The 27,793-nt window shown below is 43.6% G+C and overlaps 2 protein-coding genes and 1 pseudogene across 6 annotated transcripts in view; 1 reads left to right on the top strand and 2 right to left on the bottom strand.

The window, feature by feature from the left end:
- Window positions 1-53: 53 nt before the first annotated feature.
- On the top strand, window positions 54-27,628 carry LOC144288620 (uncharacterized). Of its 5 annotated transcripts, XM_077856281.1 has the most exons (5): window positions 54-357; window positions 13,993-14,333; window positions 15,897-16,049; window positions 21,122-23,550; window positions 23,752-27,628. In XM_077856281.1, exon 4 carries the CDS (start codon window positions 21,326-21,328, stop codon window positions 22,862-22,864), a length of 1,539 nt encoding a protein of 512 aa, XP_077712407.1. In that variant the 5' UTR covers window positions 54-357; window positions 13,993-14,333; window positions 15,897-16,049; window positions 21,122-21,325; the 3' UTR covers window positions 22,865-23,550; window positions 23,752-27,628. The 5 variants fall into 5 exon arrangements, with proteins under 5 accessions (XP_077712407.1, XP_077712404.1, XP_077712408.1 ...); XM_077856278.1 differs by lacking the exon at window positions 13,993-14,333; XM_077856282.1 differs by lacking the exon at window positions 54-357 and having other exon boundaries at window positions 13,891-14,333.
- LOC144288621 (elongation factor 1-gamma pseudogene) lies at window positions 10,525-12,603 on the bottom strand (annotated as a pseudogene).
- LOC144288622 (retinitis pigmentosa 9 protein-like) overlaps window positions 14,132-27,793 on the bottom strand; it is a 42,092-nt gene continuing 28,430 nt past the window's right edge. Inside the window, exons 7-8 of the mRNA XM_077856284.1 lie at window positions 24,931-25,014; window positions 14,132-14,652 (exon numbers count right to left, since the gene is read on the bottom strand). The gene's annotated coding sequence lies outside the window, so the exon portion shown is untranslated. The remainder of the gene's footprint in view (window positions 14,653-24,930; window positions 25,015-27,793) is intronic.

The following is a 27,793-nucleotide window of genomic DNA, read 5'->3' as shown; positions in this document are numbered from 1 at the left end:
CCCACGGGTAGCCCCGCCCCGCGCGCCGACACGCGGGACGCGCAGGCGTGGGGGGCGTGGCCTGCGTCCGCAGCGGAGGCGGGAGGCTGGTGTTCCTGGGAAACCACCTCTGAGGAGCTGTGGAAGAACCCAAACCCGCCTGGTAGTAATGGTCTCTCCCCGCTCATGAGGGCCGAGGAGTGCTTCCCTCCAGCTCCCCTCAGGAGAAATCTGGTTTCAACCAGACCGAAGCAGAAAAAGTCTTCGCCTTCCACCCTCCTCAGCCCCTGCTGGACTACAAACCCCAGAAGGCGCCGGCAGTGGTCTGCGCAGCAACAGAAACAACCAGCGGTAAAAGGGCCACCTATACAACGTGAGGTAATATTTGCAAACCCGATTATCTGCTGAAGGATTGCCGTCCAAAATACCTGAAGGACGCCAACAACTCGATTTTTTTTAAAAAAGGGCAAAAGACTGAAAAGATGTTCAGCATCGCTAACCATCAGGAAAATGCAAATTAAAGCCGTAATGAGATACCATTTCACACAAATTAGGATAACCGTTGTAAAAAAAAAAAAATTACAAGTGTTGGTGAGGTTGTGAAAGAATAGGAACTCTTGTGCACTGTGGTTGGAAACGTAAATTGGTACAGCTACAATGGAAAACTAGAAATTCCTCAAAAATTGGGACGCCTGGGTGACTCAGCGGTTTGGCGCCTGCCTTCGGCCCAGGGCGTGATCCTGGAGACCCGGGATCGAATCCCACGTCGGGCTCCCTGCATGGGGCCTGCTCTCTCTCTGCCTGTGTCTCTGCCTCTCTCTTTGTGTGTCTCTCATGAATAAATAAATAAAATCTTAAAAAAAAGTTCCTCAAAAATTAAAGACAGAACTGCCATATGATCTAGCAATGCCAGTACATATCTAAAAGAATTGAAAGCAGGTACTCAGAGATATTAGCACTTGCATGTGCATTGCAACACTATTTATAATAGCCAAAATGTGGAAACAACTGAAATGTCCATCAATATATGAATGAATAAAGAAAATGTGGTATATATATTAGTGGAATACTATTCAGCCTTTAAAAAGAAGGAAATTATGCAGTGTCGGACACACCTCCGGCATATTATGCTACGTGAATTAAGCCGGTCACAAAAGACAAGTAGTTCGTTATTCTACTTATTCAATATAGTCAAAAGTAGAATGGCAGTGGTGAGAGTTGAAGGAAGAGGGGGAGTTGAGCGTTGAGTTTCAGTTTTGCAAAATGAAAAAGTTCTAGAGATCTGTTATACAACCATGTGTCTATAGTTAATAGTACTGTACATTTTCAAGTGGATAAATTGGTAAATTTTATGTGTTTTGTACCACACTTTTTTTTTTCTAAAGTGTTACGACAGGGGATCCCTGGGTGGCGCATCAGTTTGGCGCCTGCCTTTGGCCCGGGGCGCGATCTTGGAGACCGGGGATCGAATCCCATGTCGGGCTCCCGGTGCATGGAGCCTGCTTCTCCCTCTGCCTGTGTCTCTGCCTCTTTCTCTCTCTCTCTCTCTCTGTGTGACTATCATAAATAAATTAAAAAAAAATTAAAAAATAAATTAATAAAGTGTTATGACAGAAGGGGAAAGGTGAAGTTAGGCGTTGTCCCTTCCATCACTATGTTGTCCCTTTTCTTCTCCATCCCACTCACTGGGTCTTTTATCATTTCTTCTTCTTTGTAAGCATCAGGACTCATTCTCCCCTGCCTTATCTCTTTCTTTTTTTAAAAGATTTTATTTATTTATTCATGAGAGACACACACAGAGAGAGAGGTAGAGACACCCGCAAAGGGAGAAGCAGGCTCCATGCAGGGAGCCTGACATGGGACTCAATCCATGGTCTCCAGGATCAGGCTCTGAGCTGAAGGTAGCGCTAAACCTCTGAGCCACCCGGGATGCCCGCCTTATCTCTTTCAAGGGATGGATGTAGTTTCCCCTGCTTGTCTCTAGGGGTAACACCTAGGGATCCAGGGAAGGGATCCAGGGAAGCTCCGTGGAGTTGGTGGTGCTGCCTAATGAAGCTGTCTTTTTGCCGGGGTTGTGGAACAGGTTGGAGAAGTGGAACAAATGAGAGGCAGTAATGAAGCTAGAGGGTGTTTTTCTGTGCACCCTCCGTTCTTGATCTTATTGTTCCATCCCTAGGACCCTGGTGGGAGTTCTTAAAGGGAAATTTGTGGAAAGAAGGTTCTTAGAAATGTAGAGCAGGGGGGCCCACCTGATTAGCATCTGGTAAGAAAACAAGTCTGGAATTAACTATTGGTACATAAATGCCCTTTCTGTGTCTTTTTTTGTGGACAAGATTGATCCTCTGATGCCATAAAATGATTTCAGGGGTATAGAGTGATCAGTTTCTTAGGAAGGATGTTAGCTTTTTTGTTTGTTTTAATACAAGCACAATGTATGTGAGAACCTATAAATATATCTGAGAAAAAGATGACAAAATTTTAAAAATATTCCATTGAAGAATGTCATGTGGTACTTGAGCATCCTTCCCTATGGCTCCCCAGCAAATGGTAAAGCAAATTCCAGCCTATGATTGAAGTTGGATATGTATTAATACTATCAGTTCCATCTTGAAGCCAAAAGGGAAATCTATGTTTAAAATCTTATTTTTTTTAATTTAAGTAAGCACTATACCCAGTGTGGGGCTTGAACTCACGACCTTGATATCAAGTCACTGGCTCTACCAACTGAGTCAGCCAGGCACCCCTACGTTGTGATTTTTAAATCTACCAATTTCCTAGAAAATTAATGGTATGAAATCTTCCAACAAATGAGATTTTGTGGTTTCTACCATTACCACTGTAGTCTTTTATTGGGTTAGAGAATTAATTTCTTACATCTGAATGCAAGAAAAGTTAATTGTACATCAAAAAAATAAATTGGTAGCCTGGTGGAATGTGGATAATGACATAAATAGAATAAATAGGAATGTTGACTTAAAATTTCATCTCCTTTGACTACCTTTTAAGTTCCACTAATTTCTGCCTTATTTTTTTACTAATGGCTTCATTATTTGTGACTCTTTGTATGTACTCGGGCTAATGCCATGGAATACATCTTAACTGGAAGTTTGGTTGCTGCAAGATTCTTGAATATTGGTTGGAATAGGTTTGATAATTCTGTTTCAGTTTTATTTTATTTTATTTATTTATTTTTTTTAAAAAAGATTTATTTATTTATTTATTCATGATAGACATAGAAAGAGAGAGAGAGAGGCAGAGACACAGGAGGAGGGAGAAGCAGGCCCCATGCCAGGAGCTTGACCTATGACTCGATCCCGGGACTCCAGGATCACACCCCGGGCCAAAGGCAGGCACTAAACCGCTGAGCCACCCAGGGATCCCCTCTTGTTTCAGTTTTAAATTATACTAAAAGAGTACAGGTGATTTGAAGCAGGTCCAGGGAAAACATGAGAATATCAATATTGATTCTGGGTGTTCAGAAGATTCAGAGTGACATAGGTGATATTTGAGGCCGGAAAGTTGGGGAACTTTCTGATCTGGGTTGCAAGGGAATGATGTATCTTTAGTGGTCCAATAATATCACATATTACAATATTCCTATGTACCCAGGGTACTAAATGAGAATATGTGCCATTTATGAAATTCCGTTACTTCTCTCTCAAATTAAAAAAAATTAATAAAGGTGCATTTTAAGGGTTTATTACATTTGTTTAAGACTCACTGCCAGGGCAGCCCCGATGGCCCAGCAGTTTGGTGCTACCTTCAGCCCGGGGTATGATCCTGGAGACCCGGGATGGAGTCCCACGTCGGGCTCCCTGCATGGAGCCTGCTTCTCCCTCTGCCTGTGTCTCTGCCTCTCTCTCTCTCTCTCTCTCTCTGTGTCTGTCATGAATAAATAAATTTTTAAAATCTTTAAAAAAAAAAAAAAGGAAAAAAGACTCACTGCCAGGGCGCCTGGGTGGCTCAGTCAGTTGAGTGCCTTCAGCTCAGGTCGTGATCCTGGGATTGAGCCCCAAATCAGGTTCCCTGCTCAGCGGGAAGTCTGCTTCTCCCTCTGCTGCTTCCCTTGCTGGGGTTTTCTCTCTCTCTCTCTCTAATTAATTAATTAATTAATTTAAAAAAAAGACTCACTGCCAGATCTGAAGTTTAATTATCTGCTTATTTATATGGTTATTAACACAATTACCAATAATGACTGATGCAAATGTTTTTCAGAAACTCTTCCATAAATGTTCATATTTATTACACATTTATTTATCTGTATGTATTTTTTCATTGGTTCCACCAAGACATTTTTTTAAAAAATCTTGACCTATTTCTTTTTTCCTAGCATAAGAAAAGACATTGGTTAGAAGCATCTTGGAAGTAAAAACTTACTTACTTCATTTTTTTTCTTTCTTTTCTTTATATATTGTTTAAATGTTCATTTTGAAATAATTTTAGACTTTCATAAAAGTTGGAAAAAATGGTACATAGAATTTCCATGTGCATTTCTCTTTTTAAAAATTATTTTATTTTTTTAGAGAGGGAGAACATGCCCAAGTGAAGGGAGGGGCAGAGGGAGAAGGAAAGACAGGGAGAGAAACAGACTTCCTGCTGAGCATGGAGCCAGATGTGGGGCTCTGTCTTACCACCCTGAAATCATGACCTGAGCAGAAATAGAAAAAAAAAAAGTCAGACATTCAGTGACCTCCCCCCCCTCCCCCCAGGGACTCAGGCTTCCCCCAGGAACACTATTTTACAACTATATCTTATTACTATAGCACAATTACAAAATAAGTTAACATTGGTACAATACAGAAACTCAGTTATACATCTTACTTGGATCTTACCAGTTTCACAAGCACTTTCTTTTGTTGTTGGCATATAGTTCTTTTTCTAAAAAAATGATTTTATTTATTTATTTTGAGAGAGAGAGAGAGCGCAAGTGTGGGGAGAAGAGGCAAAATCAGAAGCAGAGGGAGAGGGAGAAGCAGACTCCCTGCTGAGCAGAGAGCCAGATGCCAGGCTCCATCCCAGGACCTAACATTTAACCAACTGAGTCCCCCAGGTCCCCCAGGTGTTGGTGTATAGTGCTAAGAAATTTTGTCAGGTGAAATCATCATCAGGATTAGGATACAGAACAGGATCCAACAATAGGATCCAATACCATTCCAAAGAAGTTCCCTTGTATGACCACTTTATAGTCACATCTTTACCCAGAACTCACTCCTGGAAGCCACTGATATATTCAACATAATGTTCTTAGGCTCCATCTAAGTTCTGTGTATCAATACTTCATCTTTTCTATTGCTGATTTGTATTCTATGGTATGGATGTACAGTTTTCATCATTTACCCATTACACAATGAAGGACATTTGTGGGGTTTTTGTTTTGTTTTGTTTTGATTCTTGAACGTTGCTTTTGAAAAACAATGAAAAGGAAGCAGCATCAAGGATTAAAATTCATTGGGTACTTACTAAACAATGCCAGGATGAATAGTTTTAATGAACTCTATCTTCAGCCCCACTTCTTCTCCCCTCTCTGGAGGCCGAGGAGTGGGACTGAAAATTCCAACTCTCTAATTACCAATTTTGCCTTTCTGGTGACCAGCTTTCATCTGAACTAACTAGAGGTTAGATCCTAAATCACTATATTAGCATAAACTTTCATGCGGTTCAAAGGCACTTGTTATGAATTACAAAAGATACTCTTTTCACTAAGGAAATAACTAGAGTGTTTATGAGCTCTGTGCCAGATACCAGAGACAGAGATCATATGTATGTTTTTCTTATACCACATGCCATGGATCTCTAACAATAACAAAAAATTATAAGAATTAAGATACTGATACATTACGAGAGTCCCATTCAATAATTAATAATTATTCCTCTCCATTTTCCTTTCATATGAAAATGTCTCCCAGGGCGAGGCTTCTCAGGTTGGTAGTCTTGCTTTCTAGATCTTCAGTGTTTTTTTTTTTTTTTTTTTTAAGATTTAATTTACTTATTCAGAGACACAGAAAGAGAGGCAGAGACATAGGCAGAGGGAAAAGCAGGCTCCCTGCAGAGAGCCTGATGGGGGAATCCATCCCAAGACCCCCGGATCATGACCTGAGCCAAAGGCAGATGCTCAACCACTGAGCCATCCAGGTGCCCCTAGACCTTAAGTGTTCTAAAACTAGAATTGGCTTCACCCTTTCAGGCAACTAGTATGTATAACAGAACTAAGAGACAAGGTTATCTTTTATTCTGAGCCTCTTTCCAGGTATTAATATAATATTGAATTTCCTTCATTACACAGTCTGTTTACTCATTCCTTTATAGTCAGCTACTATTCCTTCTTCTCGCCATTTATAACTAAACTTTGACCTTCTGAAGGAATGTTAGGTTGGGTCACTGTCCTGGCCTGTATTGCAAATAGCAATACTAGTTTAGTAGGTACTTCCCCATCAGTCCAGTCCCATTCACACACGGTATGAAGATGCCTCAGCCCCTCCACCCAACCTAGTAGTCTTTAAGCTTTAGCAATCACCCTTAGTCTGAGTGACTAATTAATTAAACCTTTCTTTGATATGTCTATAGATTATGCATTCTTACCTAGAAAAAGAAGAGGGCTAATGATTCTGCATGTCACCAGACCCTGTTGCATCACTCCTGAGTGCCAAGGACCCAGACCTTTTTGCATAATGCCCCTGGGCACCAAGGAACCAGTTCCCCTTGCACAACTTCAAGCACTGTGATAACATTTGTAGTTGGAGTCTGTAGTGTGCACATAACTGAGAAATGTTACAGACCACTGCACTCCCTTAACTGATTAACTTCCCTAAACACCTATAAAAATCTCTGGGCTGGGCAGAAACCTCAGAGTTGGCCTTTGGATAAATGTACCTCCTCTCCAGGTGGCCAGCCTCCCGAATAAAGCTCATACTCCTTTCCAATCAAAACTTGTCTCTTGAGTATAGGCTTTTTGAGGAAAGGGCAGCCGAACTTTGGTTTCAGTAACAGGTAGGGTTACATAGGTACAGAACTAGCAGAGTATTTTTACCACTAAGTAATATAGCTGCATTCACTGTTAACCTCAGTTTTGCCAGAGTAAAACCCTTCCCTATCAGGCCCTTAAGGAATTCTGATATAATAATTTTAAAATATAGCTCTAGGGACCCCTGGGTGGTTCGGTGGTTTAGCGCCTGCCTGTGGCCCAGGGCGTGATCCTGGAGTTCCGGGATCCCGTCCCACATCAGGCTCCCTGCATGGAGCCAGTTTCTCCCTCTGCATGTGTCTCTGCCTGTGTGTGTGTGTGTGTGTGTGTGTGTGTGTGTGATGAATAAATAAAATCTTTAAAAAAATAAAAATAAATATAGTTCTAGTTTCTTGCTTACGAATCATCCTTGCTTAGGGCACCTGGATAGCTCAGTTGTTGAACATCTGCCTTTGGCTCAGGTCATGATCCGGGGGTCTTGGGATGGATTCCCCCATCAGGCTCTCTGCAGGGAGCCTGCTTCTCCCTCTACCTATGTTTCTGCCTCTCTCTGTGTGTCTCTCATGAATAAAAAATTAAAATCTTAAAAAAAAAAGGAATCATCCTTGCTTTCAGTACTTGTAGTTGCAGCCCCAGTCCTGTGACTACTGCATCAGGTAAAAAGAAAAAGGTTGAAGCAGTATGAAGAAAGAAAGTATATAGTTTGTATCAGAGTTCTCTCTCCTTGAGAAGAATTGCAAAGTCATACCAGCATCCTCCCTCAGAAGCTCACAGCCAGAACTACCAGAAAAACAAAGGTTTCTATCTAGTAGAGACACTCCCCTTTTTTATTGAGCATAAGCAAGCATTCATGAAGATTTGTAAGCCAGTCCTTCATGCCTATCTTCCTTCATACCCCCTGATTTAAACAACCAGTTTCAACTGCTTATTCTATCAATGTTCAAACCCTCTATCAATGTTTTCAACTGGTTATTCTAACTCTATCAAAGTTCAAACCCTCTATCAATGTTTTACTGAGGACGGAATCTCGGCTATATTTATTTATTTATTCATTCATTCATTCATTCATTTGGTAAGTCAGCTCTATGCTCAATGTAGGGCTTGAACTCACAACCCCAAGATCAAGGGCAGCATGCTCTACTGACTGAGCCAGCTGGCACCCCTCTCTGCCTATTTTAGACATTATGGGCTATATTTTTCTTAGTCTGAAAAAATACGATTCAGTGGTCCAACTTTGGTGTAATATCCTCTGTTCAGATTCTCTTAAGGTACTCTGATATATTTGCTTCGAACACTGGGTAAGCAAAGTCCAGCCCCAATACAGTGTCCATTCCTATCAAGACCTATTTGTAGCTTTCGGGCTACTGGCATGTCTGACTTGCCTGCCATGTTCAAGGCCTTCCCACTGGGAATCTAACACATAGCTCTCTGCAGTCTCTGACTCTTGGTTGGCAAACAGACAGTTCTTACTGCTATTTCATACCTCAGAGGGTGCAAAGGAATATATAGGTCTACATTCAGCCCATCTCTGCATTGCTGTAGTCCTCTCAACATCCACTCATTTAATTCACCCAGGTGGCCACCATAAGCAAGCACACTGAAGAATCCACTTGTCAATTTCAATCACTTTCAGAACTTGGAACCCCCTGGCTTCAATAAGTTCCTGGTTTTGCCCTCCCCTAGCATGCACTGCTTTCTTGGGAACCAGAGGTTTTATTTATTTTATTTTATTATTATTATTTTTTGACCAGAGGTTTTAGAAGTAATTTCTGTTGTCCCAGAATAATTACTCGCGTTGGGGGTGGCTTTCAGACTATGGATTAAGCTGGGACTAACCAATATTTGAGCTTGGTCCAGTATCAAGTTCCACTCCAGTACTCTTTTATTTTCATTTCAGCTGTTACAACTGACAACAACCAAGGTATTGTATATTTCACATTTTTCTTATTAGTCTGCATTTCCTTATGCATCAAGTGAACCAACTCCCTGGGAATTGAGTACATCTTTAAATTGCACTGTTACCTTTTAGTTTACCAGGACAGATGCTGCTCCATACTATAGGTGACCATGTGGTCAGTCAGGAATCAAAGACTGCTCATCACTACCTTTTTATGCATTCTCTTCCCAAACTATAGGTTTACCTAAGCAAAGGAAGTTCTAGTGAATCTCACCTTTTTAAACACCAAATGTATATTTTTGGAACAATAACCAATTCTCTGATACCAACTAGGTTCGATTGAATTGGACAATTCATTTCTGACACCACCCAGAGTTAGTACAGATCCTGTAACACTGCCCCCATTTCGGAGGCCAGCTTCAAATGGGATGGGCAGGCCACCAAACTTCTACCCACCCAACTACCAATTTGGGGGTTCCCATTACCTCCTCAGGTTTGCAAATTCACTAGAACTCACAGATCTCAGTAAAGAACTTTATACATATTTACCAGTTTATTTTAAAGGACATAACCAAAGGGAAGACATGTCTAAGAAAAGGTATGGGGACTGGGGATGGCATAGAGTGTCCAGGCCCTCTCTTGATGATGATCTTCCCATCATCTGGCATATATATAAATAACTCATTTTTCTTCATTCCATTTCTCTTGCCTATTATGAAGACAGTCAAATTCAGTGGAAGGATACTCAAAGCTTTCTCAATTTCCTGGTTCAAGTTTGTTTTGTTTTTCCCACTCAATATTCAGCAACGTTCTCCTCTGAGAAGGTAGAGAGGGGAACTTAAAAGTTCAAACCCTCCTATCTTGTTTGGTCTTTCTGGTGACCAGCTTCCACCCTGTAGTTATCTAGGGACCTCACCCTTCTCTGGAGAGAGGTATAGGTTTATGTTGCTTCCTACATATTAGTTGCTGGAATTCAAAGGAAAATTTGAGGTTTTGCTTAATTTCTTAAAAACCTATATTTGGTGGGGGTAGAGCTAGTAAAAATATTTTGAACTAAGAAATTTTATGTCTAATAATAATTTATAAGAATAACCATATTCTGGGAAGCCTGAGTGGTTCAGGTTGAGTGTCTGCCCTAGGCTCAGGGTGTGATCCCTGGAGTCCCACATCAGGCTCCTCCTTGCATGGAGCCTGCTTCTCCTCCCTCTGCCTATGTCACTGCTTCTCTCTCTGCCCCTCGTGTGTATCTCATGAAATTAAAAAATAATAATAATAACCATGTTCCTTTTTGTCGGAAATAAAAGCCAACTGTACCAGAATGCATGAATTATGCTGGCTTATTGGTTAGCTATAAAAGTTGTTTTTTTCATATTATGGAATAAAAGCAACACACACCACACTATCATTTTCTTTTTTTTTTAAATAGTTTTTTTTGAAGATATTACTAATTTATTTGAGAGAGATAGGATAAGCAGGGTGAGAGCTAGGAGATGGAGAGGGAGAAACAGACTCCCCACTGAGCTGGGAGCCTGACTTGGGGCATGATCCCAGGACCTGGAGATGATGACCTGAGCAGAAGGCAGACACTTAACCATCTGAGCCACCCAGGATCCCCCACACTGTTCTTTTCTTATATCAATTGCTTCTGTATTAGTTTGCTAGGGCTTCCATAATAAATACTACAGACTGAGCGGTTTAAATACAGTAATTTATTTTTTCATAGTTCTGAGGTCTATGGGTTCAAGATAATAGCATAGTTTTGGCAGGTTTGGTTTCTTCCATGGCCTCTCCATGACCTGCAGGTGGCTGCCTTCACACCCTGTCCTCACATTATCTTTCTGCCTGCAAATGTCTGGGTCTTTAATCTCATCTTCATATAGGACTACCAGTTATGCTGGATTAAAGCCTACCCAAATGATCTCATTTTACCTTAATTACTTCATTAAATGCCCAACTCTAAAATACAGCCACATTCTGATTTCCTAGGTGTTTGACTTCAACATACAAATTTTAAGAGGACACAATTCAGCTATTAACACCTTCTTTGCATCCTTATATATATATATATTTTTTTTCCAATGTTCAGTTTCCTTTAATGACCCCCATCTCCCTGAAGGGCAGGTATAGGCAGCTAGGCGATGATGACAGGAGCTGTTTACTTGAAGATCTTGCCCTGATTGAAGGTTTTGCCCACATGCTGGAAGGCCCCCTCCCAGGAAAAGTACCCTCGAACCAGGGTACTCGACCCAGCGAGTCTGGGTCTCCTCGCTGCCAGGATCCAGTTTCCGCCACGTATAGGACTCGGAGTCCACCTGCCAATCTGGACTCAGCGGAAAGGCAAGCTCCTGGTCTCAGAAGACCCAGACTCCAGAAATGGAGCTGCTGTTGTTGGTTCCAAAGAGGATGGCAAAGGCATTCTTCCTCAGCTTGTCCAACCGTTGGAACATTCCAGTGATGAGGTTACAACTCATAAAGGTCTGAGTGAGCTCCTCAGGGAGCTCAGGGAAGTGGTACTCAGTGTACCACAGGGACCAGCCATCCTTATCGAAGTGCTCCCAGAAATACGGCAGTGCCACAGTGAGAGTGTCCTCATTGGAGTACTTGCGCTTAAATTCGTCCAACACAAAGGTACTCTTGGGCAGGTGAGCAAAGGGGTCTTTGGCCCTTGGCTCAGCAGCCAGTGCCTGCTCACATTCATCCATTTCCTCCTCAGGAGCAGGGGCAGCAGCCTTCTTCTCCTCTTTCCGTGCAGCCTGGGGCTTCTGCTTCTCTTCCCGAGAACCCTTCTCTTTCCATGGGGTGTCTTTTTTAGGTTGGCTCTCTGCAAACTTTTTAGCATCAAACTGGGCCATCTTCTCACAGAGTTTCACCTCCCCCAAGACAGCCCGGAACTGGGGCTGGTTAATGCAGGTAAGGAACCAGCAGTTGGTATTGGGGAAGGCCTGGCTCCAGGACCTGTTTATAGAGCCACAACAGGGTGCAGACAACTGTGATGTCAGCCAGTGTCACACGTTCGCCCACCAGAAAAGTCCTCATCTTCAAATGAGTATCCAGGAGCCCCAGAATTCGCCTCACTTCCTCCTTTGCATTCTCTGTGGCCTGCTTGTTGTGGTGCATGATGCCCAAGGTAGGAAACACCCAGGTACTGGCTGGGGGCACTATGTCGCTATCAGCAAAGCTCACCCACTGCACCACCTGGGCTGCTGCCTCTGGAGTACTTCCCTGCAGCTCCTCATTGCTCACATGGTAGGCAATGGCATTGCTCTCAAACACACAGAATCCATCGTCACCCTCAAATGCTGGAACCTTGCCGGCAGGAAATTTACGGAGAAATTCAGGGGTGCGGTTGGTTTGGCCAAAGTGGAAGTGGGGTGGCGCGGAGAGCACACGGACCTGAGCCCTGCTGTACTGAGCAGCAATGAGAGCCTTGAAGGCCCTCCAGTTTTCAGGATATGTGTACAGGGTCCCGGCCGCCATGGTGATTCCGCAGAGAAAGGGGGTGGCTCCTTGTATGTTTTTAAGTAATCTTTAAAATATGTTAGTTTTGTATCATCGTTAATTTAAATTTTGCAGTTGCTTTTAATAATTTATGGGCATATGCTTTTTTTTCTTTTCCCAAATGCTCAAGGTAGTTAGGTTGAATCCAGAGGGCTCTGGCTACTAATAAAGCAAACTGATAACAACTCTATTGTTCAATCTATATATAAACAGTCCATTTTTCTTCAACCATTTCTCTTGCCTGTTATAATGAAAAAAATGAAATCAGAATCTAGAAGAAAAACTGAAAAGAGAAAATTATATAGGGAAAGAAGAAGAGTAAAAGAGATTAAACTGCACTGAACACCTAATACATTATTTCAACGGTAATCTGGACCCTGAGGTTCTACCAACAGAAGGTAAAAAGACCTTCTATTCAGAGGGTTTACTTTGGGGTTTTTCAAAGATTGCATACCCTGCCCCCAGACCTAAAGATTGTTAAATATTGTGGTTCCCCAACTATTTGGCAACATAAAGTAGTTATACCTCAAAAATACTGCCAGAGAACAATTTCTTTTTTTTTTTTTTTTTTCAGAGAACAATTTCAAACCTACAACAGCTCCATCTGATTGGCTGGGTTGGAAACACATTGTCAAGATCACATATTGTCTATCCATACATGTCTAATAGAGTTTCTTAACTGCTATGCCACTTGTGGAGTTTAATAGTGTGCTGGAGATTGCTTTACCTAAAGGATGTGAACAAAAATCATCCTTTGTACATATCCTAACAACAACAAAAGTCTTCCGTTGAGAAATAAATGTGTGATAGATACAATGGAGATCGAGATTTAGGAGTGAGCAATATGCTAGTTGTATTTGAAGCCCTGAGGATGGTTGAAAATACAGCAAGAGAAAGTGGAATCAAAGAGAATAAACCTAAGGACCATAATAGGGAGAATATGAACATTAAAGAGAAAATTTTGGAAGAGAAGCCAGTAAAAGATTTTGAGGAGGGCAAACAGAAACAACCCCAAACAAACAAGAAGAAAGGCAGGCAGACAGAATGTAGAACCAGTTGGGCTAGTACCTGGGAAGCAAGGTTTAGTGACATAAAGACTGAAGTTTAAATGCCTTTTGGCAGCAAGTGGTTCATTAGCGTCCTCATCCTCCTCTGTACTCGGTAAGGGTGAATACGTGGGCACAATGGTAATAAAATCTAGATTTGTAGTGAGTGAAGAAGTGGGAGGTGGGGAAGACAGAGTGTTTATGACCATTTATGAAGAAACTTAGCTGTGAAGGGAAGAAGGGATGATAATGACTTGGCTCTGTATAAGTAAAGGGAAGTAGGAAAATACTTCTTTCATTAACTAAAGCAATATAACAGTTATTTGCCCAATTAACACCGATTCTCCCCTCTTTCTTCGTCACAGTATCCCATCATATTCCAAGTAACATACCCCCCTTTTTTTTTTTGTAACATACCCCATTAAAAGACAAGAGCTCCCAAACATCCTTTCAGCTGTAGGTAACCATGAGATAATAATCTGATATTGCATGTATTTTCTAGTATAACTTCTTAAGAACAAGACATCACAGAGCAGAAGCTGCTGTGGGCGCTTCTGTTTTTTTTTTTTAATCCTTTTGTGGTCCCTCCCCTTGCTTTGTACTTGGAACAGGCATCTTGGATCATGAGGAAGGAAGAAGGAAGAAGAAGGAAGCCAGTGCTAAGGATTTTGGAGTAAAAAGAGAAGAGACTGGGTACTCTGTGATGCCAAGATGTCACCAAACCAGCACTCAGGCAGTCCACATCCAGAGTTTTTTATGTGAAAGAAAATCTTTATTCTCTTTCACCTGGGGCAAATTCTGTCAAACATAATTTCTACCAAATAATGCAGACACCCATTCCAAATTTTCAACGCTCCCTGCAGTCTTATTCCTGCCCTCCACTGAAAAAATCAAGGTCATCAGATGCTAAGGCACTAAAATCCCTGCCTTCAGGACTTCATGTCCCTCCTATGTGAGTAACTTTCTTCTGTCCAAGGCAAAGCATTGCAACCAGGCTTAGCTAACCTCACAGTTTCCTCAGAACATCCTCCTAACTAACATCCCTTCTCTCTCCTCTATAGGTAACATCACTCTGTTTCTTCATTCTGGCCATACAGATACCAAAATCTCCATCTTAAAAAAACAAAACAGGGGTTCCTGGGTGGCTCAGTCGGTTAAGCAGCTGCCTTGGCTCAGGTCGTGATCCCACGGTCCTGGGATCAAGCCCTTCGTTGGGTTATCTGCTCATCTGCTTCTCCCTCTGCCTGCCACTCCTCTTGCTTGTGCTCTCTCTGTCAAAAAAGAAAATAAAAGGGAAAAAAAATATATAAACAAAAAATTCACAATCCTCCTTCCAACCCAGTGATTCCCATTAACTACTCTCTTCTCTTCCACGTGCAAAAAAAAAAAAAAAACAAAGAAAAAACAAAAAAAAAAAACAGCGGCGTCCGTGTGTGCCAGCTTCCCACTCAAACTGCCCACCTGCCGGCCCACGGGCGGCCTCCCAGGCCCTCCGTCCCTCACTCTACCCGCCAAGCCTCTGCACCCCTGCTTTTTCTGTCCGCAGCGGGAAGCAGGCTGCACCCCCCCACCCCCCGCCCCCGCGCATCGCCTTCCCTCAGGCCTGCGCCGTCCAGGCCGCCTTCTCCCTCTCCTCCTAGGTCAGCTCCTCTCCCTAAGGGTCAGGGCGTTAGGCCCAAGGAGGGAAGGACGGCAGGAGCTCCGAGGAGGGGACAGCAGCTATCCTCACCGCACACCCTCGAATGGAAGGGACGGCCTGGGCGAGCGAGGGGTCCTCTGGAAGCGCCAGCACCCGCGCGTCCCCGTCCCCGCGCTGCAGCCAGCCCCGGGAAGAAAAGGGCCCCGAGCCGCCTCGGGTGCCCGCGGGCGGGGCGGCCTGGGTGCCGGCCGGCCCAGAGCGCATGCGCGGGCCATCTGCGGGAGGGCGGCGCCTGCGCAGTAGGCGGCACGTGCCCGCCAGACTATGTCAGGGCGGGAGCCGGGCCGCCGGGCGCCAGCCTGTCCGCGTGGCGGAGCCTGCTCGGGGGCAGGTGGGCGTGCGGGGACGCGCGTGTGGGGAGCGCGGAACAGACCGGCCGCGGGTCGGGAGACGCCGGGCTCGCGGCGCGGGCTCCCCGGCCTGGGAGGGCGCGGGGTCGGCCCCGGGCGAGGCCGGGCAGGACACGCCCTGGAGAGGAGCTCCCGGGGCTGCCCGGACCGTCGCGTGCGGCCTGCGCGCTCCTGCCGTGGCCTCCGGGCCTCAGCCGCCCTCCTGCGCGGCGGCGGCTGCTCCTGCTCGGGGAGCCGAGACTTGCTGCTGCTGGAGGGGCCCCGCCCGCGGGCGGCTCGGCCCAGGGCCTGGGGCGCTGCAGCCCGTGTCCCCGAGGCCCGGCGAGCGGCAGAGACGGTGGGGACCCCGCCCCCAGGCTTGGGGTTCTGGGCGGGAACCGACGACGCCTCCGTCGCGGCGGGAGGCGGGAGGCGGGAGGCGGGACACGGCGCTGGCCTCGCCTGAACGCCAACACCTGTTTTGCAGCCCAGGACATGAACTCCTCTTCGGAAAACAGCGCTCACGGTGAGGGCGGTACCGCCAGGCCGTTTTTCTACGTGCACGCGGTGGGCCCTCCGCCGTACCCGAGCCCCTGGTACCAGAATCTCCCCGCTAATCCGTGCTGTGTTCCGGGGGCAGGTAAGAGATCTGAGGAGGTCGGCGGGGTGCGGTGCTCCCCGAAAGCAGCGCCTGAGGTTTTCTGACCCCTCAGGCCGCGACTTCTCTTTCCTCACCCTCCTGCGCGAGAGAGTATGACCGCATACGGGGGCAGGGTTTGAAGTTCACCTTAACAGATAAAATTTGGGGGGTCCCTGAGGGGCTTAATTAAGCATCTGCCTGTGGCTCAGGTCAGGATCTCAGGGTCCTGGAATTGGCCCTCATCTGCTCCTTGCTCAGCTGCGAATCTGCTGCTCCCTCTGAGATCTCTCTCACTCTTGCTTTGTCTCAAATAAATGAAATCTTAAAAAAAAAAAAAAAAAAGGTAAATTTGAATTCTAACTATATGCCAGTTATTTTGCCAAATACTGGAAATAGGCTCTCTCATCTGACCTCAACCTCATGAGGTAGCTATTATTGCTGTCTGTGCTTTGCAAATGAGAGCTGGGGTTCAGAGTCCAGGACTTGCCCAGAGTTACACAGGAGTCAAACCAAAATTTTATGTTATGAGACCAGTCTGATCGAGGCACCGTAGAGCTCCTAGTTCCTATAATTTTCTCAACAAGGTAAAGATTCTAAAACCTGTTACGATGTGGTCCAAAAAAGTACTTTGGGGGAAGAATGATGAGTTAAATGTTTGGGAGGTAGACATCTAGGATTTTATGCATTATGGGGTAGGAGGGGGCTTTAGGCAGGGCAGATCCATAGGGTGAGTCTCCCCTCACCTCTGGTAAAGATTGCTAAATCTACTCTTGTTATCTTACTAACGATAAAACATATACGTTATGCAACTTGTTTTCCAGGTAGAAAACTAGGTGTGACAAGGACTGCCTGTTTTTATTTATTTGTTTTTTTTTTTTTTTTAAGTTTTAAAGGTTTTATTTATTTGAGAGAGAGAGAGCGCCCATGTGAGGAAGTAGGCAGGGGTGGGGTTGGAGGGGGCAGTGGGCAGGGAGTGGAGGGCCAGAGGTGGAGAATCTCAAATGCTGAGCTCCAGGCAGGGCTCTATTCCTCTGACCCTGAGATCGTGACCTGAGCCAAAATCAAGAGTCCAAGGCCTAACCACCTGGGCCACCTGGAGCCCTTGATGAGGGGTGCTTTTGAGTTGGTCATTGCTCCTGGCTTTTTTGCTTTGCATACTAATGATTCCATCCTCCCTGACTCTCAGCAACTGCTAATCTTTTTATTGCCTCCATAGCTTTGCTTATTTCTGAAAGTTAGATTGGAATCATATAGCATGTACATTTTCTAGATTGGCTTCTTTCACATAATGTGCATTTAAGGCTTTTTCTTTTCATAATTTTGCAAATCATTTTTTTACTGCCAAACATTTCATCATCTGGATTTATGACACTAGATATCTACTTACCTACTGAAGTATATCTTGGTCTCTTCCAGGTTTTGGCAAGGGTATGTTTGGTTTTGAAAGAAAACAGCAGACCTTCAAAGTGATGGTACCATTTTTGCATTCCCAACAGCAGTGAACCGGTTGCTGTTGATCCTCATCTTCACCAGCGTTTAGTGTTAGTGTTTAGGACTTCAGCCATTCTAATACCTATGTAGTAGTATCTCATTACCTTAGTTTGCATTTCCATGATGACATGTGGAGCATATTTTAATGCTTATTTGCTATCTGCATATTTTTAAGGTGTCTCTTAATGTTTGGCCTATTAATGGGAGTTTGGGGTTTTTTTGGTATTAAGAGTTTTTTTTTTGGGTGTTTCAGATAACAGTTCTTTATCACATGTATTATACAAGTATATTTCTCCCAAATAAAAGTCCCATGGAGTTTTTAATCTCTTCAATTTGTGTACCTGTAAATGGTCTTTTCACTTGACAGTGTCTTTTGCAGGTTTTGATTTTAAAGAAGTCCAGCTTGGAGTGGCGGGGTGGGGGGATAAAAAAAAAAAAAAAGTCCAGCTTGTCAATTCTTACATGGGTTGTGGATTGGTATTGTAGCTAAGTCATCAGTATCCCTAAGGTCATCTAGGATACCTCTTCTATTCTAGCTTTCCTAATTTCTGCATTTTACATTGAGATCTGTGGTCCATTTTTGAGTTAATTTTTGTGGTGGGTGTTTGTTTTAAGGTCTGTGTCTAGAATCACTTCTGGCACGTGTATGTCCACTTATTCCAGGACAGTTTGTTGAAAGGACTGTCTTTGCTTCATTGTATTATCTTTGTTCTTTGTCAAACATTGGTTGAGTATATTTATGTAGGTTTGTGTGTGAGCTTTCTGTTCTATACTATTGATCTATTTGTAATTTCTCAGTGTGTTTGGTAGACTTTACCAGTGAGCCCTTCTGTGCCTGGTGCTTTCTGTTCTAGAAGGTAATCAGTTAATTGATTCATTTTCTTTAATACTAAAGATCTATATAGATGTCCATTTCTACTTTTATGAATCTGGTGAACTTTGCCTTTTAAGGAATTGGTCAATTTTGTCTAGTTTATGGAATCTGGGAACAGAGTTTATAGTATTTCTTTTATCTTCCCCAAGTTAGAGGCTAGATAATTGATATTTAGATCTTTACAAAGCTGTAAGTTAAAAGCACTGCTTTCATGCCATCCAACAAATTTAGCTAAATTGTATTTTCACTTAGTTCCAAGTATTTAGAACTTCTCAGATTTCTTTGTTGATTCAGTGTTGCTTAGTTTGTATTTAATCTCAAAGTATTTGAGATTTCATAGTGATCTTTGTTTTCTATAGTCAGCTGTAGGCTAAGCGTAGACACTGTATGATTAATATACTTTTTAATTTGTAGAAGTGTTTTTTGTTAATCATATAGTCTGTCTTGGTGAATGTTCCATGTAGGTGTGAGAAGATAACTTGTTCTGTTGGATGAAGTAGTCTGTGTGGATGTCCGTTATTTCCCATGTGGTGAGGGTGCTGTTGTGTTCGATTGTCTTTGCTGCTTTTTTTAATCCACTGTGTCTGTCCTGTTCTGATAGAGGAGTGTTAAAGTCTCCCAACAGTAACAGTGGGTCATTTTATTTCTCCTTGCAGTTCTATCACTTTTTGCCTCACATAGTTTCAGCCTCTGATAAGGGTATACACTTTAGGGATTGTTACATTTCAGTGAAGAGTGGATGTTTCATGCAATGCCACTCTTTATCCCTGATCCCTTTCCTTGTTCTGAAGTCTGTTCTGTCTGAAAGAAATAAACCTGTCTACTTTCTTTTGATTAGCATTAGCATGGTACCTGTTTCTCTATGCATTTATTTCTTTATTCCTGTTTTTATATTTATTTACTTTTAAAGATTTATTTATTTTGGGGAGGGGGAGGGGCAGAGGGAAAGGGAAAGAGAGAATCTCAAGCAGACTCCACACTGAGTTTAGAGCCCAACACATTGCTGAATTCCACGACTCTATAAGACCATGACCTGAGCTGAAATCAAGAGTTGGGAGCTTAACTGACCAAGCCACCCAGGCACAGCCCCCCACCCCGTCTTCATATTTAAAGTGATTTTTTTTGGTAAAGAACACAGGTTTTGGCTTTTGGTATATCTTATAATGTTTTCTTGATTGCTAGGCATTCTGTACTGGATTGAGGGAACTGTTCTAAATAGGCCTTTAGTGACATGTTACGTTGTGGAGGTAGGACAGGGATGATAGTCTTATGGTTATTGAAGGACTGTGATGTTAGGTCTCTGTGTTTTAGTGAGATTGTGCCTTTGGACTATGAATTATACATTCACTTCACCTTCCTCCTCCCATTGGGTAGGGAAGGGTGGTTAGGGTGGGCTTGAGATAAGTATTTGCCTACCCTGCCCCTGGTCAGTTAGGGTCCGGTTAACTAGCTTGTTCTGAGGTATAGTCTTGTCAAGAGCAGAGTTTTCCTGGCATATGTCATAATGCCTCCTCTTTCTCACTCTTCCTGAGGGAAGCACAGGGTTTTTTTTTTCCCCCCTAGATTTACTGTGAGAAAGTGGTTGAGCTACAGAAGATAAAACTCAAAAAAGCAATGTGCCCTTGAAGTTTTTAAGTCTCAGATGTGTTGACCCTGAGCCTGCAGTTTGGCAATAACAGTTCAGGTTTCCATACCCTATCCTGGTTCCCATGGAGTTTTTATTTCTTGGATTTGAGTGCCTATAAATTGGGCTTGTCTGGGTTCACATAGCTTTCTAACATTGGGTGTAGCACTAAGCCCTGTAACCTACTGCTGTGAAAGATGACAGGAGTTCTTTATTTTTCAGGTCAGCTTTTTATTTTGTTCAGAGTAAGTGACTTCCAAGCTTCTTAACACATCCCGAATCCGGTGTCTACCACCTTTTTTTTTTTTAATATTTACTTATTTATTTATTCATGAGAGACAGAGAGAGAGAGAAGCACAGACACAGGCAGAGGGAGAAGAAGGCTCCATGCAGGGAGTCCAACATGGGACTCGATCCCTGGTCTCCAGGATCACGCCCTGGGCTGAAGGCGGCGCTAAACCGCTGAGCCACCCGGGCTGCCCGTCTACCACCTTTTAATGTTAATTACATGTGCAGTACATACTGCTGTACAGTTGAAATAGAGGACTGAATTTATGCATTTAGAGCATATTTATGCATTTAGAGCAATTTATGCATTTAGAGTTCTCTTTCCTACTGATTTCTCATAAGAAAATGCCCTCAAGGTCCATCTGTTGTCACAAATGGTGGGATTTTTTAAATGTGTTTTTTCCTTAAGAATTTTGATGGCAGTTGGAAGAATGTATGGAAAGACAATCTCCCCCATCCCCCCAAAAAAGAAAGATGATGTCCCAGAAAAGTCAAGAGTAGTTGGCCTGAGGGGTAATCCACAAAAGGCTACAGCCTATAGGCTTAATGGGAGAGTGAGATGATACAGTGACAAACCAGATAATGAGGGCCTTTTGGCATCCTAAGGAGTGGGATCATTGTTCCTCATTTCCTGACTGGCAGTCACAAGCCCTTCAAATACTGTCTCTCCAGTGAGGGGTCCCACTTGGGTCAAAAGGATAATTTTGGTAGGTGTGGCCACATGGCTGCATACTGGCTGAATGTTGTGACTGGCTGCAGGAGACAGAGTGGCTAACTGCTGTGTTCTCCTCCTAGGTTTCAGAAACGGAAGTCTGTATTTTTCATATTCGGTGGTACTCCGTGAGTATCCTGGCTTCCTCATCCCTCAGTCCCCGTTGCCCACTGCACTTAACCAAAAGACCTGTGTTGTGTAACACAGCACAGTTCTGTCAGTGTAGTGGCTATGGAAAGAAAACAAATACGAAAGAGACTCAGACTGAACCTCATCAGGCTGAAAACATGACGCAGAAACAAGACACCCACTCAGAAGGTGATAGGGTGACCAGTATCCTGACTTCTAATATTGACAGAAAAACTGGCAAAACTCCCAAAGCAACAGATAGGGTTTTGTCTTCTGTTGTCCAGAAGAAGGAGCCACATCCTGAGAGCCCTTCTCATAACATCGTGTACAGGATATCACCTCAAGGACACTATGTACCTGAGAAGGCAAAAACGAGGCCAGAACAGAGCAAAGGATGCCCTGTAACACAGTTCTGGAAGACTTTGAAGGAAACTATCCGTTTATATAACCTAACTTATGGTAAGACCATGCCAGAGAACCTGGTGCAGCATAGTGGGATTTCACAGAGTCCTTGTGAAAGTAGAAGTGTGCTCTATAACCGTCATGAGGGTGCAGACAGCATCACAGGTAAAGATGAAGAAAGCACTATCTGGTCAGAACAGTGTCATGATGTAAAACATGATGAGGTGGTAAAGTCAGGCTCCATCAGGGACATGAACTTGGGAAAAGAAAAAGGCTGTGCAGCTGTTTTCCAATTCCTGTCCTCTCCAGGTGAAGCAAAAGACAGAGATGAAATCCAGGATACACTAAACTCCAGTCTGTGCCAGTCTTCTGGAGATGGCAATCAGCTCCAGCAGGAAAGGCCGTTCTGCTCCAGCAATAAGGCCGTTGAGGACCTGAGCCTACAGTCCAGATCCCAGAGTCCCATTAGCTTTGGGGAGAGCATGCCAGACGATGGCAGTGGGGACCATGGTTTCCCTGTGAAAGTGGATGAAGGTGAAGTGGTAGAGATGCACAGCTGCCCTCAGAGTTATGTCCCTCCCCCTACCTCTCTGGCCCAGTTCAGCCAAGTCAGTGAAGGCATTCAGTGTGATACGAGCCAGTGGCAGGATGCAGAACACGAACAATCTCCTGAGCCATCACCAGAAAGCAGAAAGACCTCAGAGGAAGGGGCAGTCAGGTGTGGGGAATTGGATGAGGTGGTGGTGAGGAACGGCTTCCCCAAGTATGTTCCTAACCACGCCTGGTTGGCCCAGATGAACAAGGGAGTAGATGCGGGGATTCAGTGTGATGGCAGCTGGTGGCAGGATGCAGAGCTGGAGAAATCCCCTGACCAAATGCCTTCCAAAGATGAGGAGTCCTCACCAGCCTGCAAAACTGAGGGCTCACAGGAAAAGACCATCAGGACTGGGGAACTGAACACAGATGAAGAAATGACCAGGAAGGATGAGACTGAGGAGGAGGAGCACGAGAACTTCAAGAAGTGTGCAGATATTCAAAAGTCTGTGACCGGCAGGAAGCAGACCTCCCTGAGCAACTTCTCAAGTGGGAACACAGGCTATTTAGTGAAGAAAAATGCTGCCTCGAGCACTGTACTTCCCGAGGATTCAGAAGACTGTGACTTCGAAGAGGAAGTTGAAGGTGAAATGGAGGAGCTAGACTGCCTCTTTGCAGAAGTTAGTCCACTGGGCCCTATGGCCTCTTCAAAAGGACAGATTTATCACAAAGCTGGCAGGATCATCAGCATGCCACCCTAGTGCTGTCTCCCTTCCCAACTTCTTGTGTGGCCCACCAGAAATAAGAACAGGTTAAAGCATGGAGAATATGAGAGCATCCCTGTAGTGTGCAAAGTGACGGGACAGGATGGCCGGTTCCGAGGGGAATGTACGACGGCCATGCAGGAGGGGTTGGAGTCCAAGAGAGCCTGTCATAAGGCCTGGGAACGTAAGTGACTAATGGGCTCATCTTATTTGGTGTCTCTGCTGGTTCCATACTGGGTCCTGGATGCAAAGGCAGCCATAGATCATAGTTTCAAAATGGAGAAACACTATTGTTCTTTTTTTTTTTTTTAAAGATCTTATTTATTCATGAGAGAGAGGCAGAGACACAGGCAGAGGGAGGAGGAGGCTCCCCAAGGAGAACCTGATGTGGGACTTGATCCAAGGACTCTGGGAGCATGCCCTGAGCCAAAGGCAGGCACACAACCACTGAGCCACCCAGGTGGTACTGAAAGAATGTTTAAAGCAACTGTAGATGCCCATGTTTGTAGGATTGGCAGAGATCCCAAGTTTTAGGTCTTGTGTTCTAGGAATCGTAATTTGAAACAGAGCTATAGGAGATGATGCAGACCTGGGTGGTGGGAAAGGACAGGAGGTAGAGAGAGAAAAGAGTGATGGACATAGATCTAGGTGGAGTTGCTAAGAACGGGCAGTCCCATGTAGAGGTGGTGAATTTTTTTTTTTTTAATTTTTATTTTATTTATGATAGTCGCACAGAGAGAGAGAGAGAAGCAGAGACACAGGCAGAGGGAGAAGCAGGCTCCATGCACCGGGAGCCCGACGTGGGATTCGATCCCGGGTCTCCAGGATCGCGCCCTGGGCCAAAGGCAGGCGCCAAACCGCTGCGCCACCCAGGGATCCCAGAGGTGGTGAATTTTGATAAAAATTTGGGGGCTGTTCTTTGGAGTGAGAATGGAGACAATAGCATGAGCTCAAATGGACAGCCAGGTCATGTCAAGTATGTTCCAGGGATTGAGCCTGAGAACAGCCATCCAGGGGCGAGAACTGTGATGAATTGGGAAAGTGGTGCTAAAATAGTAGATATTTTGGGGCACCTGGGTGGCTCAGTGGTTGAGCATCCGCTTTTGACTCAGGGCGTGATCCTGGAGTACTGGGATCAAGTCCCACATCAGGCTCCCTGTAGGGACTCTGCTTCTCCCTCTCCCTGTGTCTCTCTCTCTCTCATGAATAAATACAATCTTTAAAAAAATCTTAAAAAAAATAGATATTTTCCTTTTTAGATTTTGTCCTGTAGGTAATTAGGAAGGGCCAAAAGCAAATTGAACAGAGAAAGGACAGGAAGAAATGTGCTCTATGCATCATCACCTGACGGGACTGTGTAGGAGGAATTTGAAGTGTAGCTGTATGGCTGAAACTTCTATATAAAGTTAGTTTAGTTGAACATTGGATATAAAGTGATCAGGATCCTAACTCTCATGGGAGTTAAAATATCTACATCTCAGAGAATCCATCAATAAAATTGATTTTTTTTTTAAGATTTAAAAAAAAATTATTTATTCATGAGACAGAGAGAGAGAGAGGGGCAGAGACACAGGCAGAGGGAGAAGCAGGCTCCATGCAGGGAGCCCGACGTGGGACTCGATCCTGGGTCTCCAGGATCACACCCTGGGCCGAAGGTGGCACTAAACCACTGAGCCACTTGGGCTGCCCAATAAAACTGATTCTTTAAGAAAGTCTTTAAGAAAAAGGCTGGGGTTTGAACATGAGTACCTGGAGAAAATGATAACATCCTAGGAAAAGTAAACTTGGGAAAGGGAGTTGTTTTGCTTTACTGTGTGGTTGTTGGTGGGAGGACTGGACTAGTAGGTCATGCAGACCTCGTTGAAGCTTGAGTTTGGACCACCCTGTGGTTATGGAAGGGGCTCAAAGAGTGGAAGGACCCAGAGTAGAGCCTGGGGGATGATTATATCTGGGGTGCAAAAATAAAGGGAAGTAAGCAAGTGATGAATGGGCTGCATAAGGGGCCCCCTGAGGAGATTGAAGTTCCAATCTTAGCTCCTAAACCAAAACACTGTCCATCTTACCTTTAGTCTTCTCAAAGTCTCATTTGCTCTGCTGTCATTTCCCATCAGTGTGTAGGAATCAGTTTTCCCCATCCTATCACAGCCCTGTGAAGAAGATAACTTTAATTTACTCTTGGTTACACAGTTAAGATGGTAATTTTTAGGTCAAATTCTCTAGGTTGAGTCTATTACAGTTTTGGCCAAATGATTTTTTTAGACTGATACAAAATAATATCCTGAACAATAATTTTTTTTAAAAAATGTGGGGTTTTTTGACAGATGTTTCTTGATTTCTCTTTTCCCTTTTGTTTTTAATCAACTTGGGTTATTTACTGTATGATTCACTTCTTCCCTCATGTAACTGTGAGAGGTGGAAAACCAAGGTACCTTACAAAGTTTCAAACAGATTTGAGGCAGATGCGGTAAAGTTTAGGAAATAGCAGGTACAGAGGTTGGTATCTATCCTGTGTCCAATTTGAGTTTGTCATGATTGGCTTTTAGGGTTTGTTTGGGGTTTCCTATTCAGTGAATGGTCTGCCTTCCAAAACTAGCACTGCTTGTGGGCAGTGAAAAATGACAGCAGTCTGCCTGGGTAATAGACCTGTTTCTATAGATCCTCACTTACAAGTAGATTGGAGCCAAAGCCTTTCAGTTCTGTGGAACGTTATTTTTATGTTGGGTTTCCACATTTAATTCCCAGTGCTGTTGATGGTGGTCTATTGTGAGTAAAGGAGTTTTGCAAGTTACCCTATTGGCTTCACTTAAAGTGTCCAAGTTTAGAGCTGGGAGAGCTAGGTCCTGGAAGTTCAAGGTCTCCCTTAAAGAGTTAGTAGCATGACAGGTTTCTCTTCACACTGATTATTGGCGTTGAGTATCCTTGCCACACCTTCAGCCCCTAGGCCTGGAGTGTCAGGGAGCAAGGGGTTACTGGTCCTTTGCAGGCCATCCTGCCTTGCAGTGGTCCTGAAGGAAAGCCTGATAATCATGGCAAGCATATCATTATACCATCTTTCTCCTAAAGATGGAAACTAAAGACATTAGTAATGATTCTCTGTAGATCTTGAGTCTGTTATACCAACAATTTAAAAAATGTATTATTTCATTGTTATTTCATAGGAAAGAAATCGTTGAGTTACAGTTACATAACAGGAGATAAATACTGCATCATCATGATGGCTTAGAATATGTGATCATCCCTTGATTTGAACTAATAAAGCTATTATAGGGCAGCCCGGGTGGCTCAGCAGTTTAGCGCCTGCCTTCGGCCCAGGGCGTGATCCTGGAGTCCCGGGATCGAGTCCTATATCGGGCTCCCTGGATGGAGCCTGCTTCTCCCTCTGCCTGTGTCTCTGCCTCTTTCTCTGTGTCTCTCCTGAATAAATAAATTTTTAAAAAAAAAGCTATTATAGCAAGAAAGAAGAAAATGTGACATTTGAAAGCTTTTGGAATTAAAAGGTATAAAACAACAAATTCAATTGAATGTGTGTGTGATTCTCAAGCATTTTCTTACCCTTTCCAAATGGCCACATCACTGTAACACCATCAATGAAATTGGATCATTCATGAATACTCCTGTCATATGTATTGCTGTCTTTAATCTCCAGGGACCTTTAAATATGGGGAAATGGATGGTGGAGTTGAGGACAGAATAAATAGATGAAGGATTCCCCATAAACAGGAACAGCTCTATAGAGAAGATACCTAATCGTTTTGTATAAATGGAAACCAGGAATATAGTAAGTTTACTGATGGATACCTCCAGGGGGGTTTGTAGTAGTGTGTTCTGTAGTTCTATCCAGTGTATTCTTTGAAACAAAGGAAACTTTCAGGAAATTTTTTTTATGCTTTTAAAACCCAAGACCTAGATAGTCAACTTGTAATCAATATTGTCTCAATAAATGGTACAGGTTAAAACTAGGTACCAAAAAGATTTATATGCGGCTGAAGACTCTGTGTTTGAAAGAACAAGGCACGGTGGCATCATGGTGCTGCAGATAGGGGATTTTATTGGTGTGTGATCAAGAATGCCAATGCCTCTCTGGAGGCATGTATGAGTATATATGGATGGGACCATTCAGTGTTGTCTCTAAGGTAGGCTGTATGAACATTTGTAATTCCTGGTACTAACCTAATACTTCACTGTGCTTAGATAGCATAGTGAAATGTGACACATGATAGGAATGCTGTTAGGCAAGCAAAAGATAGAATTCTAAGGCTGGTTTTATGTAAAGATGTAGGACTTTGCATTATTCCCAGCTCAGGACTGCCTTAACTCCGCCTCTGGCCTGTATCCTCCTCTATGGCTGCATAAGGTTATCTCTTTATACCCAATGTACTGTTTCACTTTCATGACCTGACACATGAAGTATAGTAGTGGGTGTACTTGTTGTACCTTTGAACCATGGTGTACATTTTTTGTGCTGTTGTTAATTGCTATATCCTCTATAGCATATCCCCAGTAAGTAGTTAATTTTTTAGATAAGTACTAAAGATAACAGTTTTCTGTGCCCACCGTAACCCCACCACACACAGATTGTGACATGAGGTCTGCTACATGTGAAAGCCTTTGACCTTACCACAATGCCCTCTGCATCTCCTTGCTCTATAAAATCTGTGGACTAAGGTCTGGACTTTATGGAGAGTAGTTGTGTAGATGCCTGGATCTTTTCCTGTCTGATGCTGCATCAGTAAGTTACCCTAAATAAAACTGTAAACTGTATGGAGTTGCTTGTTTGTTTTCTGGTTTCAAAGTACCTTCTCAGTTTGTGGGGTAATTTACTGTCCTTCCTACATCTAACACCAGGTGTGGGGTTCAGCCTGCAGTTGATGAGTAGGTGGACACAAGTGGTGCAGTATGGTATTCACTGGCAATTCTAAATAATGT

The sequence above is a fragment of the Canis aureus genome, chromosome 18, assembly GCF_053574225.1.
Source record: "Canis aureus isolate CA01 chromosome 18, VMU_Caureus_v.1.0, whole genome shotgun sequence".
Classification (NCBI taxonomy): Eukaryota; Metazoa; Chordata; class Mammalia; order Carnivora; family Canidae; genus Canis; species Canis aureus.
This window is presented reverse-complemented; position numbering and strand designations above follow the sequence as displayed.